This window comes from Sphaeramia orbicularis, chromosome 5 (genome assembly GCF_902148855.1).
Source record: "Sphaeramia orbicularis chromosome 5, fSphaOr1.1, whole genome shotgun sequence".
NCBI lineage: Eukaryota > Metazoa > Chordata > Actinopteri > Kurtiformes > Apogonidae > Sphaeramia > Sphaeramia orbicularis.
The window spans coordinates 13092778-13109119 of NC_043961.1; the positions used below are offsets into that span (position 1 = coordinate 13092778).

General features: G+C 39.7%; 1 protein-coding gene across 1 annotated transcript in view; it reads right to left on the reverse strand.

Annotated features, from left to right (window-relative positions):
- Positions 1-454: 454 nt before the first annotated feature.
- rybpb (RING1 and YY1 binding protein b) overlaps positions 455-16342 on the reverse strand; it is a 32276-nt gene continuing 16388 nt past the window's right edge. Inside the window, exons 3-5 of the mRNA XM_030135493.1 lie at positions 9414-9722; positions 7478-7576; positions 455-4116 (exon numbers count right to left, since the gene is read on the reverse strand). Coding sequence (XP_029991353.1) covers positions 3867-4116; positions 7478-7576; positions 9414-9722 — 658 coding nt within the window. The 3' untranslated portion in view covers positions 455-3866. The remainder of the gene's footprint in view (positions 4117-7477; positions 7577-9413; positions 9723-16342) is intronic.

Consider the following 16342-nt stretch of genomic DNA (forward strand, 5'->3'; position numbering starts at 1 on the left):
TTATATAACCTACACAGGCATTTCTCATTCTCTGTAACAAGATTTATAGAAGCAGAACCTACTGCTGTAAAAAGTACCAAACATTATGTCATTATAGAAGCTGTAGTAAGGTCTAAGTGCTCTTAATAAATAATTTATTTATTTTTTTTTTTGGAAATGTCAAATCCAAAAAGTCCAAATCAGATTCTGGGATGTTCTGGAGGAGGCTTTGTATAAGATTGTTTAAGAACATTTCCACTTTCAGGCTAAGAAATCACAGTATGTCATAAATAAACAGAGGTCAGACTCAGTTCTGACCTGTTTGTGTGTGTTTTAAATACAAATGCACATATTTCCTGTATTTTTCTGTTGCATCCAAATAAAGAAACTGAGAAAAAACAATGTAAACTGACTAAAAAGTGTCAAAGAAGTAATTAAAAGTGGAAGAAAGGACACGGAGCATCAGGGAAATCTGTAACTTTAACAGTTTTATTTGTGAAAAACTACAAGCAAAATTCATAAATAGACATTTCTATTTGAAGCGGAGGAAAATGATCAGGTTAGCCTATAAGCGCAAAGTCGTGCACATGCCAGAAACATGTATTATTTTAACATTATAAGCTAGACAAGGAGCCGTGATCCGCTGAAAATGCTGCATACATTTCCACACCAGGAACAGAATGTGACCATTTCACAAGGGGAAACAATGACACATCAGCTATAAGTTGAAAAAAACAAAAAAAAAGAAAAAAACAAAAGAAAAAAAAAATAAAAAAAAAATAAAGAAAAAACAAAAACTGGATTAAACAAAGAATGGGTTATTTTACTGTTCCTACAAGTTTTTTTTTTGTCGTTTTTCTTTTAAAACCGAGCAATAACTTTAAAAGCATTGTACAAGACATTGTTATAGGAAGAAATGAGTTTGTATAATACACTTAGTTGGAAATTCACGGTTAAGGTTATACAGTCAGTAAACAAGCATTCTATATTTGGGTCTCTGACAAACAAAGCTAAAAAATGTAACCATCTTTACACAGTAAATTAAGGTTACTGGTCGCACACAAGAACAGAACTGCTTGCGCGGAAAGGAAACAGGAAACAAAAGACTTCAGCTCCAATGCCATTTTTCATTTCATAGTGTTTCTTTTGCACCTTTTTAAAATTCTATTTACAAGCAATATTTCATATACTCAGCAAATGGCCATTAGTCAATAATTTAACAATGAATCCTTTCTGTTGGAGTACTCAGTCAAGTGAATGTGGTTGCAGATAAGGCAGGTGAAGACATGGCTTTTTAGGCCCATTTCCAAAACAGATTGCATTACAAAGCAAAAAATAATAAGAAAAAAAAAATACAAAAAAACAAAAAATAAAATAAAACTGGGGGGTGAGTTTGTTTGGGGAGGAGGGGTGGTTGTTTATTCTCAGTAAAAATTGGACAGAAACATTTTTTTCCCCCATTTTTGGAGTTGTATTCACATTGCTTTTCCTCACTTTTCGAACACTGATTTCATTATCTGTATGCGATAAAGTACATAATTACATATTAACCACAGCTTCAGAGCAGAAAACAAACAAACGTATGAACACGTACAGTATCTCCTGGACTTGAAACATTGCATACACAATTATTTTCTCTCTCTACGTGTGAACCTGCAAAGCTATTTTTTTAGTCGACACAGATCGAATCCCAGTGGGTTTTTTTTATTTTGTAAGTGCGTTTACGTCACTAAACCCGGGTTCAGTGGGTTTTAAAGGGAGCTACATGTGCTGCTGAGTCCAGAGTGGAAAAAAAGAGGATCAAAATATATATATTAAGAAAAAAAAACAAAACTAAGTGGGTTTTCAGGGGGGATTCGACCCACGGCTCCACTCTGCGACCCGCCCACATCCGATCTGTTTCTCGCCGCCATCGCCGCTCGGAGCTGATAGTGTTCTGGGAAAAACTGGGAAAAACTCACAGTTTTAATGTGGACGTTCTCTGCTGTGATTTGCACAGAGACGAGTGGACAATAAGAACACCATTTACATGGATTATATTAGTCTTTATTTAAACTGTTATTCATCTCACACATTAGATAATTGCATTTCAAATTGTTATTCATCTGTCTATGTATCATGTCATTATGAAATACCTTTGGTCCTTCAATAAATAAAACTAAGATATCATATACACATTTATTCTTTATACAATTTCATACAGTTAAAAGGAAATTATGTTGGTCTAGTATCAGCTAAGGTGAAAGTGAATTAAAACCTTTAAATAAGCCTTGCTGCTCTAAAAATTGTCAACTACTGCAATATTTTTTGCCTTCAACGACAGGAGTCTTAAATTAATAATAATAATAATAATGATAATAATATAATATAATAATAATAATAAAAACAAACAAATCAATTGAATTGTCAATCTTGGTAAAATGTTCATGTCTTTGCACTTGTTTTCAGGGAGGTTGAGAGAATCTTCAGGACCACAAGAGAAAAAAACAAAAAACAAAACAAAAAAAAAACAGTTTTTGACACAACAGGTCTTCTTTTTTCCCTCATTTTTTTTTTTTTCCTTAAACAGTTCGATATGGTTTCACCAACTTTTGGAACTGCGTCGTAACCATCCTTCAGTCACTACAGGAACGAAATATATATTTAAAAAAAACAAACAAACAAACAAAAAAAAAGAATAAAAAATCCTGGCCACGAGGAGCTGAGAGAACAAATCGACCAGCTGTTTCAGCCAGGAAACTCAATATTTTAAGTACGGAATGCAGAAAATATCAACAGCTTTTTAGTGTTATACACAACAGCCTACACTGTACAGTTAAAGACAGAAGATACTGGATATGAGATTCTGCTATAGCATACTAAATCATAGACAGTCTAAGTTGAAAAAAGTCAGGTGTTTTTCGAGCTTCGGGTGACTTTCGGATACACGTTGACCTGTACAGAACGTATCTGGACGGACCCCGCGGTGGGGGTGGGGACTGGGGGGGAGGAACGGGGGAAGGTGGAAGGGGGAGGGGTGGGGTCCCGACAGTGTTCAGAGTGAGACAGTGTTTGTAAGAATGAAGAGAATGACGCCTTCATCACATTAGAGTGAGTGGGCCATTCTGGATCTGCAAAAGCCGCTTCACAGTGTATCTAGCACCAGTGTGTGTTTTGGGGGTTTTGTTGTGTGTGTGTGTGTGTGTGTGTGTGTGTGTGTGTGTGTCTCGACTCGAGTCTTGCCCTGTCATTTTTAACTGTAATAAAAACACTGAAGGAACGATCGGTCGGCAGAGCTACACAGCAAAGCTTCAACAAAAAAACAAAAATAAAACCAAATAAAGAGGAGAATATCAAAGTATACAGGTGCAACAGGTAATAAATAAGGGTAATAATAGTTTAAAGTTATTAAAATGGTGGTGGTTATTGTGCCCAGCGGAGAATTCTTCTTTACAAAAACAAAACAGAAAAAAAAAAAAAAAAGTCGACTTGGCCTCACATCCACGTACAAATATAAAACAATACATACAAGTGTCTGGATGCTACCGCAGGGGGTGGAGGGGGCGGGGTTTGGGGGGGTTTAATCCTCTCCTTCGCCACGGGGGAGTTACCCACTGGGGGTGTTTCCCCCCCCCAGACGGACAGACAGACGCACCGCGCTGTTCCTCTCAGCATCCGGTTGTGGAATGGAGGCGGGGCAGCGATGGGAAAGGTGAAAGCTCCTCCCCCACGTGGGATCCGTAGTGGGTAGTGGGGGTGGGGGGCGGTGGGGATTGATGGTGGGTGGGGAGAGGCGGGAGGCGAGTGGGAGCAAAGGGCGGTGAGGAGGAGCAAGGAAGGAGTGGGGGAAGAAGTGGTGTTTGGGGGGGGGGGGGGGGGGGGCGGGGCGGTAAAACAGGGGGCGGGGCTCAGAAGGACTCGTCGTGCCCCACCGACAGATCGCCTTTGGGCGTGGAGGCGCGCGACGAGCCTTTGTCCATGCTCTCGGAGCCGGAGCTCTGGTGCTGCTGTTCGGAGCCCGCGCTGGACGTGATGGTGGACGAGGACGTGGACGAGGAGCGGGTCTTCTCCTTAAAGTCTGTTATGATCACCGTCACGTTGCCCACGGTGATGGCCAGCTGCTGGGCGGTGCTCCTGTCGATGTTCTTCAGTTTGGGCCTGAGGCGGCGGAGACAAACGCTCGCGTTAGAAACAGGAAGTGAACAGATGTGCGTCGATTCGACTTCAGGTACAGGTGGAAAAAACGTTATTGGAGGCCTCATGCATTTGTGACACATGGCCCTAACCCTTTCATGCATTAATTATGAGAACCTTAATCATAATTTTCCCCCCTGTTTTTATTCCTCTTTAGGCATGAAAAAAAAACAAAAAAAAACAAACAATGCAACTGACAGCTTTTTATGAACCTATTTTTCATGGAGTTGCAAAAATGTCCACTCAAATGGATACGATGCGTTTAATTTTTGAAGCCAAGAAACATGTATTTACTGATATACTGTGAAAACTATGAAATAAAAACACTTTTAATGCTGCTAATCTGATGTTTTCTCATATTTAAACATACTCTAATATTAGTTCTTACTCACTTCATGGAGATAATAAATAAATAAAAGAAAAAATGATAATTACAGTCTAATAACAATTGATTTACACTCAAACATGTTACTGCAGATCAGGTTTATCCAGAGCACCAAAGTTACATGACGCATAAGTGTCCACTGTGTCGGCTGATATGGAACTAAAACAAAATACTCATGAATATATAAGAGAACAGCTGTAAAATAGCTGTCCACTGTAGTGAGCACTATGCATGAAAGGATTAAGAATCAGTCTTTGTCCAAGGCTGTGTTTACTGGGTGAAAAAGGACAGACGGCTAACGTATCAAACGAAAAATTCTGTTATCATGGTTGGGGTCTCAGTAGCAGTTAGGATTATTCTTAAACACTGGAAAACCCCTAAAGCCCCACAGTTTAAAGAATGGGTCAACATGGTGACAAAGACTGCTTCATACGACTGTGTGCTTCATAAGCTTAACAATAGAGATGCAACCACAGCACCAGTTTGGGAGCCATTCTGGTCTCACATAACTATGACTGACAGTCAGCAGGATGACAGCTGAACTACTTCCCTCTTGTATTTATTTATTTTAATTAAATTTTTTCTTTTTGAGAACTTCCACACTTTGTAGCATTTTTTGATACTTTCATGTATGTACAGAAGCCCTCATTGTTAACATTAAGCAACGCTGTATGAATGTTGTGTAGCAAGAAAAAAAAAAAAAAAAAAACTTGAATTATAAAAAGAATCAGTCTGACTTGTACAGTTCCAGACCCATTCGATAACTTCTGTTTGGAAAATATTTCATGATAATATTTGACGTTGAGTATCATTTTAAGGCGGTCCAAAAACTTTGTGGACGTTTTGGAGCCGGTTCGGTCGTGGAACAGAGGATTAAAGTAATTAAAGACATTGTTTAGCCCACAAATACAATAAAAACACCCCCAGCACGTTGCATTCCAAGCATCCGGTGTTGTGACTTCATGTATCAGCCATAAACAACAGCCAATTAAAGAGTTCCGCCTGTCAATCATCACACTATACTTCTAATCAAAATTATGAAATGTTTATATATAATCAAAATAAATTGTGATTAACAATGCTTTTTTTCCCCATCTAGTGGATTACATTTTTTAATGCCTCTGGACATTGAATTTAATGCTTTTTAATGACCTGCAGAAACCCTGTTGTAATTAAACACCTATTAATCTGAAATTAGCACCATGTGGTGCAACTGTGACGTTTGATCATTCTAAAAAGGCAAGTATCGAAAGGATGAGAATAAATGGGAAGAAAAAGAAAGATGAATGAATATTCAGGCATGCATTACTTAAATGCATGTGATGTACTAATTTATTACATTCGTACATAATAAATCCCCATAAAAATAATAGTTATTATGTTTGTGGGAAATGTGGTATTACGTTTGTGGTAAGTAACTGTTATTACGTTTGTGGGAAAGTTATTACATTTGTGGGATTATTACGTTAAAAGCTGAAAATTTTTATTACATTTGTGGGGTTAACAGGCATTTCTACCTGTTTTATTGTTTTAGTACAAATCAAACTGGTTGTGACTTTTCCATGAACATTAAATTAATCTTGTTACATTTTGTCTTTATACGTCCTTTTCATCCTCATCAGGGATTAAAGTAAAGACATTAATGGCATTTCTTCTGTCTGTGTCAGTCCAAATCTAACCGATCATCACGTCATATTCATATTAATACTATTAAACCATTGTGACTTTAATCAAACGCAACAATAAACTCAGAACAATGAGCATTAAACTCACTCTAAACAGCAGCAGAACTCCACGGTCCAGGATGACTTTAACGTCTGTTGGTTCCGACTTTTACTGGATCGTCATATTCGTCTTCTACATCCTCATCATCTTGTCACATAGTTTAGTTTCTTATGCTTTTGTTGCATCTTTTTCATCATTTTCTTCAGATAAATCCTGTCATCTTAGTACACCTTCTACTTTTTATTTCTTTTTCCCTGAACTTAACTTCACTTGTTATTACATTCTGTTACATCATTTTCATCTTGTACTGTTTCAATGCAATTATTTATCCTTATTTTGTTAATTTTTATGTAATGCTGCAAAATCCAGCTTACGCAACATAAACATGTGATAACAACCAAAATTAGAAACATTAGCGTAAAACCACAAAATCAGAAACTGCACTTTTGTCATTCTTCATGTTGTGTGACCATATGTGTTACTGTCTCATCATTTTTTTTAAAATAAAGATTTGTTTTTATTAACTAAGCTTTTACAGGATATTTATGGTGTTTATCAAACATCTACAGTTTGTTACAGTGAGATAAGGTGTATTTTACCAAATAAACTTACAGATACACCACACAGGGATGAGTTTAATATCGGAAGAGAAAAGAATAAATAAATAATGGTAATACGATCTCATCATTTTTGGTTGAAGTTGTTCCTAATGTTATGAAGCAGAGCAATGATAACATTAAGATAATCAGATGCATTTTATCTAAAAAAAAAAAAAAAAAAAAAAAAAGGACGTTTCGGAGTTGAAAACAGAGATGGTAAATACTGAGGTTAAGTACAGACACCTGACACTCTAGTACTTGTGTTTAATTACTTCTTCTCTTGTGTAATAAGTGCAGTATCCGTGTCTGTACAACAACAACACAGAGTAGGGTAGGGTGGGGTGGGGTGTGTGTGTGTGTGTATGTGTGTGTGTGTGTGTGGGGGGGTTCTGGCGGCACTGTGGAGGCGGTTACACTAAATTGCTTCGATCACCGGCTGACACATGAACAGCGTATACAAAGTGAGAGTGGGAGTTTAGTGTAAAAGAGCGTTTGTGAATCATTTGAGGTTTAATGCCGAGCCGGTTTCAGCGGAGGACGGAGGCGCTCGTTCGGTCGCGGATGTGAAAACGTGAGCGCTGCCAAAACGCGGATCAGAGCCGGCGAAGACACGCACCTGGTAATGTGAGAGTTCTTGTTGGTCTTGGTTGCCGATTTGCCAGACTGTATGCTGTGTTTGTCGCTGGGTGGGCTCTGGTGGTTGTCTGATTTGGGTCTGGAGGAAAAAACACACACACACACACAGACGTTAGCAGAGCATGGTTTGCAGCGGCGGTTTCCTGACATTCTTCGTGTGGTCGACCACAGAGCTCTGTAAGCACCCGTTCATTCCAGCTATTAACAACATGTTCTGGAAGAGCGGCTTTTATTACTGATCAGCTGTTAGCATCACTGTTAGCATTAGCATTCATGCATGTGTGTTCACTGTACTGTGGTTGGGTGGGCTCTGTTGGTCTCATTGGAATGTTTAACCCTGTAAAGCCTGAAACATTAAATCATTGACAGAAAATTCCAGTTCTTTGAAACTGGAGCCTTTATTGGTCCTACTGAACAACCCAAAATCTTTTATTTTATTTTTTTTTTCAAATATCAATTTCCATGTAGGAGTTTCAATTCTGTATCATATTTGGTGCATTGGGTCTCGATGCACAAATATTATTATTTTTGAACACACAAAAACATAATATAACACAAACATGTCTAACAAATTGGTAATTCCTTTTCAAAATTGCCAAAGTTCTGCCTCCTTCCTCATTAGTGACAGTCTTGTAGTGTCACTGGAAAGGCCTCCGGCGAATGAATTCCTTCCCCCTGGTGGATTATCTGTGTATTGCACGTATCTAATTGTATACATCAGGTTTTTCAAGAAAAGAAATATCACACTGATCATTTAGAGGGCTTCAAAATTCATGTATCAAATATGATACGTTTGGTGTTATAGGGTGAAAGAGTTTTACACGGTGCTTTATGTCATTCTATGTTAAGTTACTATAGATACTAAAATCTAAACTAAGCTAGGGTTAAAAACATTAGAAAGGTTTTAAAAGCACAATATGAGCAATAAACTACAACGAAACAGCAAAGGAAGTACAAATCCACTTTGTCTTGCTTTAGCAGCAGGTGTGAACCAACCTCCGCTGTGGGTCGACAAATGTTAATGATGAACACAGGACTTTAAATAAACAAAAGCAAACAAACACAATTATATTTGTTAAGGAAATTGTCTCTACAGCCTCTACAAATCAACATGAAACCAAATTAAAAAGTCAATTAAAACCAGTCAGTTCTTCAAATCAGTGTCCATAGTGTTGATGTAGACAAATTTATGACTTTATAAGACAATTATCAAGGCATCTTTGGTCAAATTTCAGACCTTTCATTCACATAAATAACAATCCAACAGGGCTCATAGTTATTGTGTTGAACGATGTTTCAATCCAGTGACGTTATATTTCCATTTGTGCAGGACTAGTGGCTAATATAAAAAGATCATTTATTGTGCCTGTGCAATTTGTGTGTCAGATTTAAGAATTAATGATCAACTTTAAGGATACTTAAGGTCTTAAATTTAGAGAAATTTAAGACTTTTTAAGGATTTGCAGACATGCTGTCAAACTTAATCTACGGACTTAAATGAATCTGTAATAAAAAAAAAATGAAAGGGAACACCTATAATAACTCTAGTCTTGTGTTTTATGCTTTATATGTCTAATGGAGCTGAAACATAATCTCCTGTCACTTATATGAATGAAATGACACATATGGTTTTTATGTTAAGTTACACTTTCAATGTTTTCTTACTTTAATATGAAGTCACTTCCTGTGTGAAACACTCCTACATTTGGTGACTATTTCATGTGGTTTATAGTCATATGTGCTTTTAAAGGTTTGAATGGTGTCAAAGGTCAGTTTCCTCATACTAAGGATCACTATGACATCATGCAGTGACCCTGTTTGCTTGTGTATTTATGTTGTATTTTATGGATTGTCATTTTCTTGTCCTCTCCCAGGGGGTTATGTCCTCCTGCGACTCGCTGGCGTCCACTACTGACCTGGTCTTTTTGCTGCCGGGCTTCTTCGTGATGGCCGGGCTGATTTCCTTCTCTCCGTCAGGCTTGTCTTTGATTGGCTGTTCCTTGTCGCTCTTGTCCTTCTCGGGGGTCTCTACCTCTGGCCTCACTATCTCTGGACGCTCAACTTCGGGGCGCGTTGGCTCGCCGTTGGGGCGCTCTCCCTCCCCGTCCGGGCGCTCCTTGTCTGTGCGCTCGCTCCTCTCCCGCCGCTCCTTCTTGGGCGGGGGTGGCATCGGGTACTGCTGGGCCACCTGCTGGGCCACCAGCTGGGAGTTGATCCTGGGTTTCCTGTGGAGGACAGCCAAGGCACAAACGTGGATTAGCCTCGTAGCGGAGCTCAGAGCCGAGTCTGGCCGCGCGTCAACCCCGCAGCGCTGTGGGCCAACAGCGGGGTGACTGCCGCCGCTGCTCCCAGCTGCTGCAGAGGCAGGTTTAAGCAGACGCTTCCTGGCTGCAGCAGCTCTGCTCCGGGTAATCTCATTAGCTCACGGCTGTAATAAAATGAATGCACAGGATCACAAGGTGGGACATTTGCAACACGTCACTTAGGTCCTCTAATCTGATTAGAGCAGGGATGGCCCCATTTGTCACAGACGGAGACTCAGTTGGACGTGATGAAGCCAGACCACGAAACTGAGCAACTGCCATCATCTGGGTCTGGTTCAAGTGGACACAGAAAACATAACAATCACAGAAGCTTAATTACTATTAGAGCTGAACAATACGACCCAAACCGTCTTATAACAGTAAAAATATACATCATGATACAGTAAATGTTTTGGTAATTCACTTAAAAATGGGAGTAAGAAATTCTTTTCTCCTTATTAGAAATGCACCAGTTGCAAAATTCTTGGCTACCAATATTAATATTTACAATATCAGTTTGGTCGATAGCTGAAGCTGCAGTGATGTTATATTATTTAACCCCTTTAACAAAAAAATCTTTATTATATCAATATAAAAAGTTACTTATAGTTAAGTTTAGTCTCCATCACACTACCTTTGAATGAACACAGATTCCAACATACAAGTTTATGACAAAAATGTTAATATCTGATGGATAAATATCTGCCCCCGACATTGGTGAAAAGATGCTGATCAACTGAAACCAATTATAAGTTGGAACCTGTTTTCGATTCCCACCCCTATTTATGACACTCTGAAACAGCACAAATCAGACCCAGGTCACTTTCATATCTGGTCCTAAATCAGACACATATTTGATGTTTTACAATGTGACTTCAGTCTGAACAGTCACGTCACATTTCATCCCGCTTTTATGTCATTAAAATGTGACAGACATCATAATTCTCTGATGGATGGGGACTTCTTTACTTCTGTAAACACAGTGTGATGCATGGGGGTCATTTCAGGACCATCGACTGTTCACACATGAGTCTGATGGCATTTGCATTTAATTTATAATGTGAACAACTGTTAAAAAAAAAGGATTTCAGAAAAAAATTGGAATTGAGCATGAAGACTTGCAGTGTGAACATAGCGTTAGTCAGTCCTAGGAAATAGATTTTAATGTCAATGAGGAATTACCTTGTTAAATAAAGGATTAGCATAGAAATCAAAGTTGCTGACAAAATAGTGCTTTACAGACAGAGTGATGCAGCTCCATCAGAGCCCAAATAACAGTTTTAAGTACATTTTTCCAGTTGTTGATAATCAGTGGACCCCTGCTGCAGACTGGAAAATGAGCCCTTTGTCGGCTGTGAGAGCAGTACATTCCACCATGAACTGAGCAGATAAAACTGAAGTTGTGAAGCACAATGCTCATTCAAAGTCTACCTGCTGATCCCACACACCTGCAGCGTCGCAGACACCAGCTGGCATTGACCGTGCAGAAGCAGAGCACCTCAGGGGGGATTGGGGGGGTGTAAGGTAAGGATGGCTGTAGTACTCAACAGATCCAACACAACTGAAACCGAACTGCAGCCAGCAACACGGATAATCACAGGCCAGCACTGGGCAAGGATGGTGAGGAACAAACCACAAGTACACTCACTCACACACACACACACACACACACACACACACACACACACACACACACACACACACACTTGAAAAGCTTAGCGTGCAAACAAACTGCCTGGCACAGCTCGGTGGCTACTCAGGAGGCCTTTCAACAGGAACACAAGTTATACCAGTTCGCTGTGTGTACCCGACCTTCAGTGTTGGCAGGGGGAGCTTTTTGTGATATTCCAGCAGTAGTGAGGAGGGGAGGGGGGTGTGCTGGGCCTGAGAGTGTTCAAAGTCCGAGGACCTGGTCTGAGCAGGTGGATAAAGCTGCAGAATGAGGCAAAACAGTGGAAAGAGTGAAAACAGGTACAGCTCTAACAGTGTCAGACTGATGATGGGGTGGAAAGTGGTTTTCAGACGACTGCTTAAAGGAGTGATGTTTTGCTTTTTTAAATAGAATTCTGCATTTTCAAACATTTCCCTGTGGTCTACATAAACTGTAAATGCTCTGCTTGGGTCTGAATTCTTCATTAATTCAACTCCACAGGTCCATCTTCAACCCTGTTTCTGAGTAATGACACCAGAAAGGTGGTTTTGAGCGCTGGCCCTTTAAATGCACATGAGCCACTAACAGGCCCCACCCCCTCCAGGTTGTTGGCTGTGCTGCTCTGTCCTGTTCAACCAATTATGTTTGCTAATACAACCAACAACTTAACATTTTAGGTAACTGGGTCAAAGTTTGGACATATTTTCAGTATGGACTACAATTGCTGCTGCTGACAAACAATTACAGCGTACTCAGAGAAATATTCATCTCGTCTTGACTTTATATACGCAAATGTCATGACATAACTAGTTATAAAACATAACAAATTAATCAGGAATTGAAACGGGTTGTAGAAATCCACTCGATTTTTGCCAAATTTATATAAAAATAACTTTGCAGCACGTGGAGGTTTCAAATTCAAACTTTTTGAACTATTAGGGTTCAAATACACAAATAAATGTACCAAACACTAATAAAAGTGGGTTGAGGAAAATATGACCCCTTTAAAGGTTTAGCCTCAGTGCTTCAATTTGGAAACATAACGCTGCCAGTCCAGTTACTCTCATTTCAGCGCTTCCATCCTCATACATCTTTTTCACTGTAACACTCCACCCACTCAGTCTCTCTGTTTTGTTTTTTTTTATTTTTATTTTTTTGCAAACCCACCAATTACTCTGAACACAGACACTTCAGTCCATCTTTCCCATTGTTTTCAGTGCCTTTTCTTTGCTAACTTTTCTCCCTCTGCTGCTCCTTCGGGCCCCTTCGTTCTCCTCCCGCTGTGCCTCTTAATTGAGGCAGAGGGCCGATCTACTAGGACAGGGGGAGGGGGCTGCGAAGCCGATCAGAAGGCAATCAATCGAGACATAATAGAGCATCATGTTGTAATGCTCGTGCTACACGGGAATCAATAGGCTGGCTGTGGCGAATGTTGATAAGCCTCAGACTGTTCCTATGTTCATTAGCGTCTATGGTTCTCCAGAGACAGCCTACTTAAGCGCTTGTGGTCCCTGTGTACAGCACCCTGAGGGGCCCTCAGCAGGGTCAGCCCTACCAATATGAGACTCTAAAGCACCGTGACGAAGCTAAAGAAATGGAGACACACAGTCAGATAAGAGCATGCAGAGGCACTGTTTTCTCTTGTTTCTTGTGTTGCCAATTATTCACTAAATTGGAATTGTGCTTTGTTGTGTCTTTGAGCTGTTTAAAACGAATAAAGACCCATAATTATGCAAAATACTTCTCAAATAACAACACCCAAAGCTATCAGAGGATTCCATATTCCTCCAATTCCCACAAAATTAGCAAGTTGTTCTTATTACTCGTGTTAGCCTCATACTATTGACTTCATATCTACATCCACTAGCAAACAAGAGTCAAGTACTTGCAGAAAACTGAACCTTGAATCAGTCAGAAACATATATAGAAAACCTAACGACAATCTGTAACACATTTCAAAAGATAGCTGATGAAACTGTAAAGATTTTGATAGAAAATATTAAATGCTTTGCCAGTTTTGACAGACAGACAAGACAAGATGGTGGCTATATCCATCTGCTTTGTATGCCAGGGAGATAAAAAAAAAAAAAAAAAAAAAAAAAAAAAAAAAAGCCATCACAGAACCTAAGCCCTGCCCACACCTACTGAAAACCCAGCTTCGATATGTAGAACTGAGAGGCGGATGTGGAAAAGGACCCGTCTTTGCATCTCATCCTGGATTTGGAAGCCTTACATTGGTTACATCAGTTTATTTGCCATCTCATCTCAAAAAATGCCTCAATTGAGTACAAGACAATTAATTATTTATACTACAGGGTGGAGAAGCAAAATTTACAATGAACATTTAGTTGTTTTTTCTCAGCAGGCACTACGTCAATTGTTTTGAAACCAAACATATATTGATGTCATAATCATACCTAACACTATTATCCATACCTTTTCAGAAACTTTTGCCCATATGAGTAATCAGGAAAGCAAACGTCAAAGAGTGTGTGATTTGCTGAATGCACTCGTCACACCAAAGGAGATTTCAAAATAGTTGGAGTGTCCATAAAGACTGTTTGTAATGTAAAGAAGAGAATGACTATGAGCAAAACTACTACGAGAAAGTCTGGAAGATACTATTAAAGAAGAATGGGAGAAGTTGTCACCCGAATATTTGAGGAAGACTTGCGCAAGTTTCAGGAAGCGTGTGAAGGCAGTTATTGAGAAAGAAGGAGGACACATAGAATAAAAACATTTTCTATTATGTAAATTTTCTTGTGGCAAATAAATTCTCATGACTTTCAATAAACTAATTGGTCATACACTGTCTTTCAATCCCTGCCTCTAAATATTGTAAATTTTGCTTCCCCACCCTGTACTGATGGAAAAAAAGCACCTGGTAATCTTTTCTAGGTTAAAATGTGCTTTTCCTACCAAACTGATGATGTTTTATTGGAAAAAATAAAGGCAGAGATATGGGTAAATTGGAAAAAAAAAATCACTAAAGCCACCAATCGATTATTAAAATAGTCGTTGTTTATTAAAATAAGAGCATTAGTGTTAGAGTCACTCACGGCTGCCAAACACATTCTAAAGAACCTGCAGTGCTTGTACAGACACACTCTGCTCTCTACCCTCAGCTCTCCTCGCTTTCCTCATCGTCTGGATTTAATTCAGACCAGCATGCCTCATGGGAATACAGAGGGTCCCCTGAGTCCACCAGAATCCTGATCTCATGACATCTGGTGGGAAACCCTGAACAAGCCACAGAGAGACCATGCCAGAGACATCTATATTTGATAGTCCACCTCCTCTAAATGAGCTAAATAAGAGCGCGGCAGTCAGCGAATGCTGTAAAGGTTGTTCATTCTGAAACTGTGTGTTCTCCCACATACATTAAGGGATGTCCTGATCTGACTCTTCCAGTAACTCAGCTCAAAGTGTCTGCTGAAGCTGTGTTGTACTGCTCTGATAGAGATGTCTCATCAGTTTGTGATTTAAATAAATAAACCTAAATGCATATGCTGCGTTGTCAGTCTGGTGTAAATGATGCTGGACTGAATTTTTATGATTAGCATAGATTAATTCACTGTACTTCATATCGATCAGTCCTGAGAAGACAGACACCTTATCCACTTCATAAGGCCATTACTGGTGCCAGCCCTGACACAGCGAATCCCACGGGTTCTTCAACGTGGAATCAAAACACATTTGTCTCTCTTACCCACTGCCATCTGTAAACAAATAGTGAGAGCAGACACCATCCAACAGGACCAGTAATCATTCTGTTTGGCAGTATGAGCCGTTCACCAAAGAGGTGGTGAATGGCTGATTGACTGAGTGACTGCCTGACTGACTGATTGATTGATAAGCTCCATGCCTCCTCTGCCTGTTGCACAGCCCAGACCCTGCTCAGTCTGAGATTTGTGTCAGCAGCAGCAGCTTTGGCTGTCGAAGCAGCGTCTGTAGTTAAGAAGTGATTCAGTGCCAGCTGTAATTCAGCCATGAGTTGCTGCTGGCGTGACAGAGCCACCTCTCTCTATGCCCCATTACTTATTTACTGGCCACACATCATGGTGTTGCACAGAGCTGCTCTGTGGCCCATTAACATGGATGGAGATCCCACTGACAGTATGCATTTGTTACTGTTTAAACACAGGGTTTAGCCAAGTTTCAGCGAGGAAAATTTAAAACCATAATGGATGCAATTTAAGACCCATTTATGAACTCAAGCCAGATCTTGTTGTGCTTGAAGTTATTCATTTGAAAGTAACATTAACAGAAACAAATGAACATACAGTATTAGTAGGGCGTTTCAGTTCGGGGCCTTCGGTACAATACGGAGGTGTACCGAATAAATACATGTAGCCTATGTGAAGAACACAAACACCCGGGAAGCAGCGTGGCTGCTAGCAGAACCCATGTGCAGGGTTTCCTTTACATACATTCAGCAGTGGCAAATTTTCAGTGCCGCTGCAAAACAAAAACCAAAACATGACAACAGAGAGTAAAACAGAGGTACAGAAGCCGGGTTGGACATTTGAAGCAAGATAAGTTTCACTTTTCGGTATGTTGCAGCTTTGTGGCACAAAAGAGTCCACAGGTTCCTTTATAGCAAAAAGGTTTTTATTTTTTAACTCAAGTTGGCAAAAATCAAGTGAACCTGCTCCTCTTCTCCTTCACCATGCCTCTGCTATGGTGTTACCATGACGTCATGTTCACAGCACCTCAGAGAATACTGTGAGGCATTCAAAAACAATCAGTAAATTACAGTGTTTGCCATCAACAAACACTGAACATTCAAAAATACATAACATGCGGGGTGCCTGTTAATGCACAAATGATTTAACAATATTTTGTAGAAATGTCCTCTGTCCCACAGGTAGTTACAGAGTGCACACCCCCT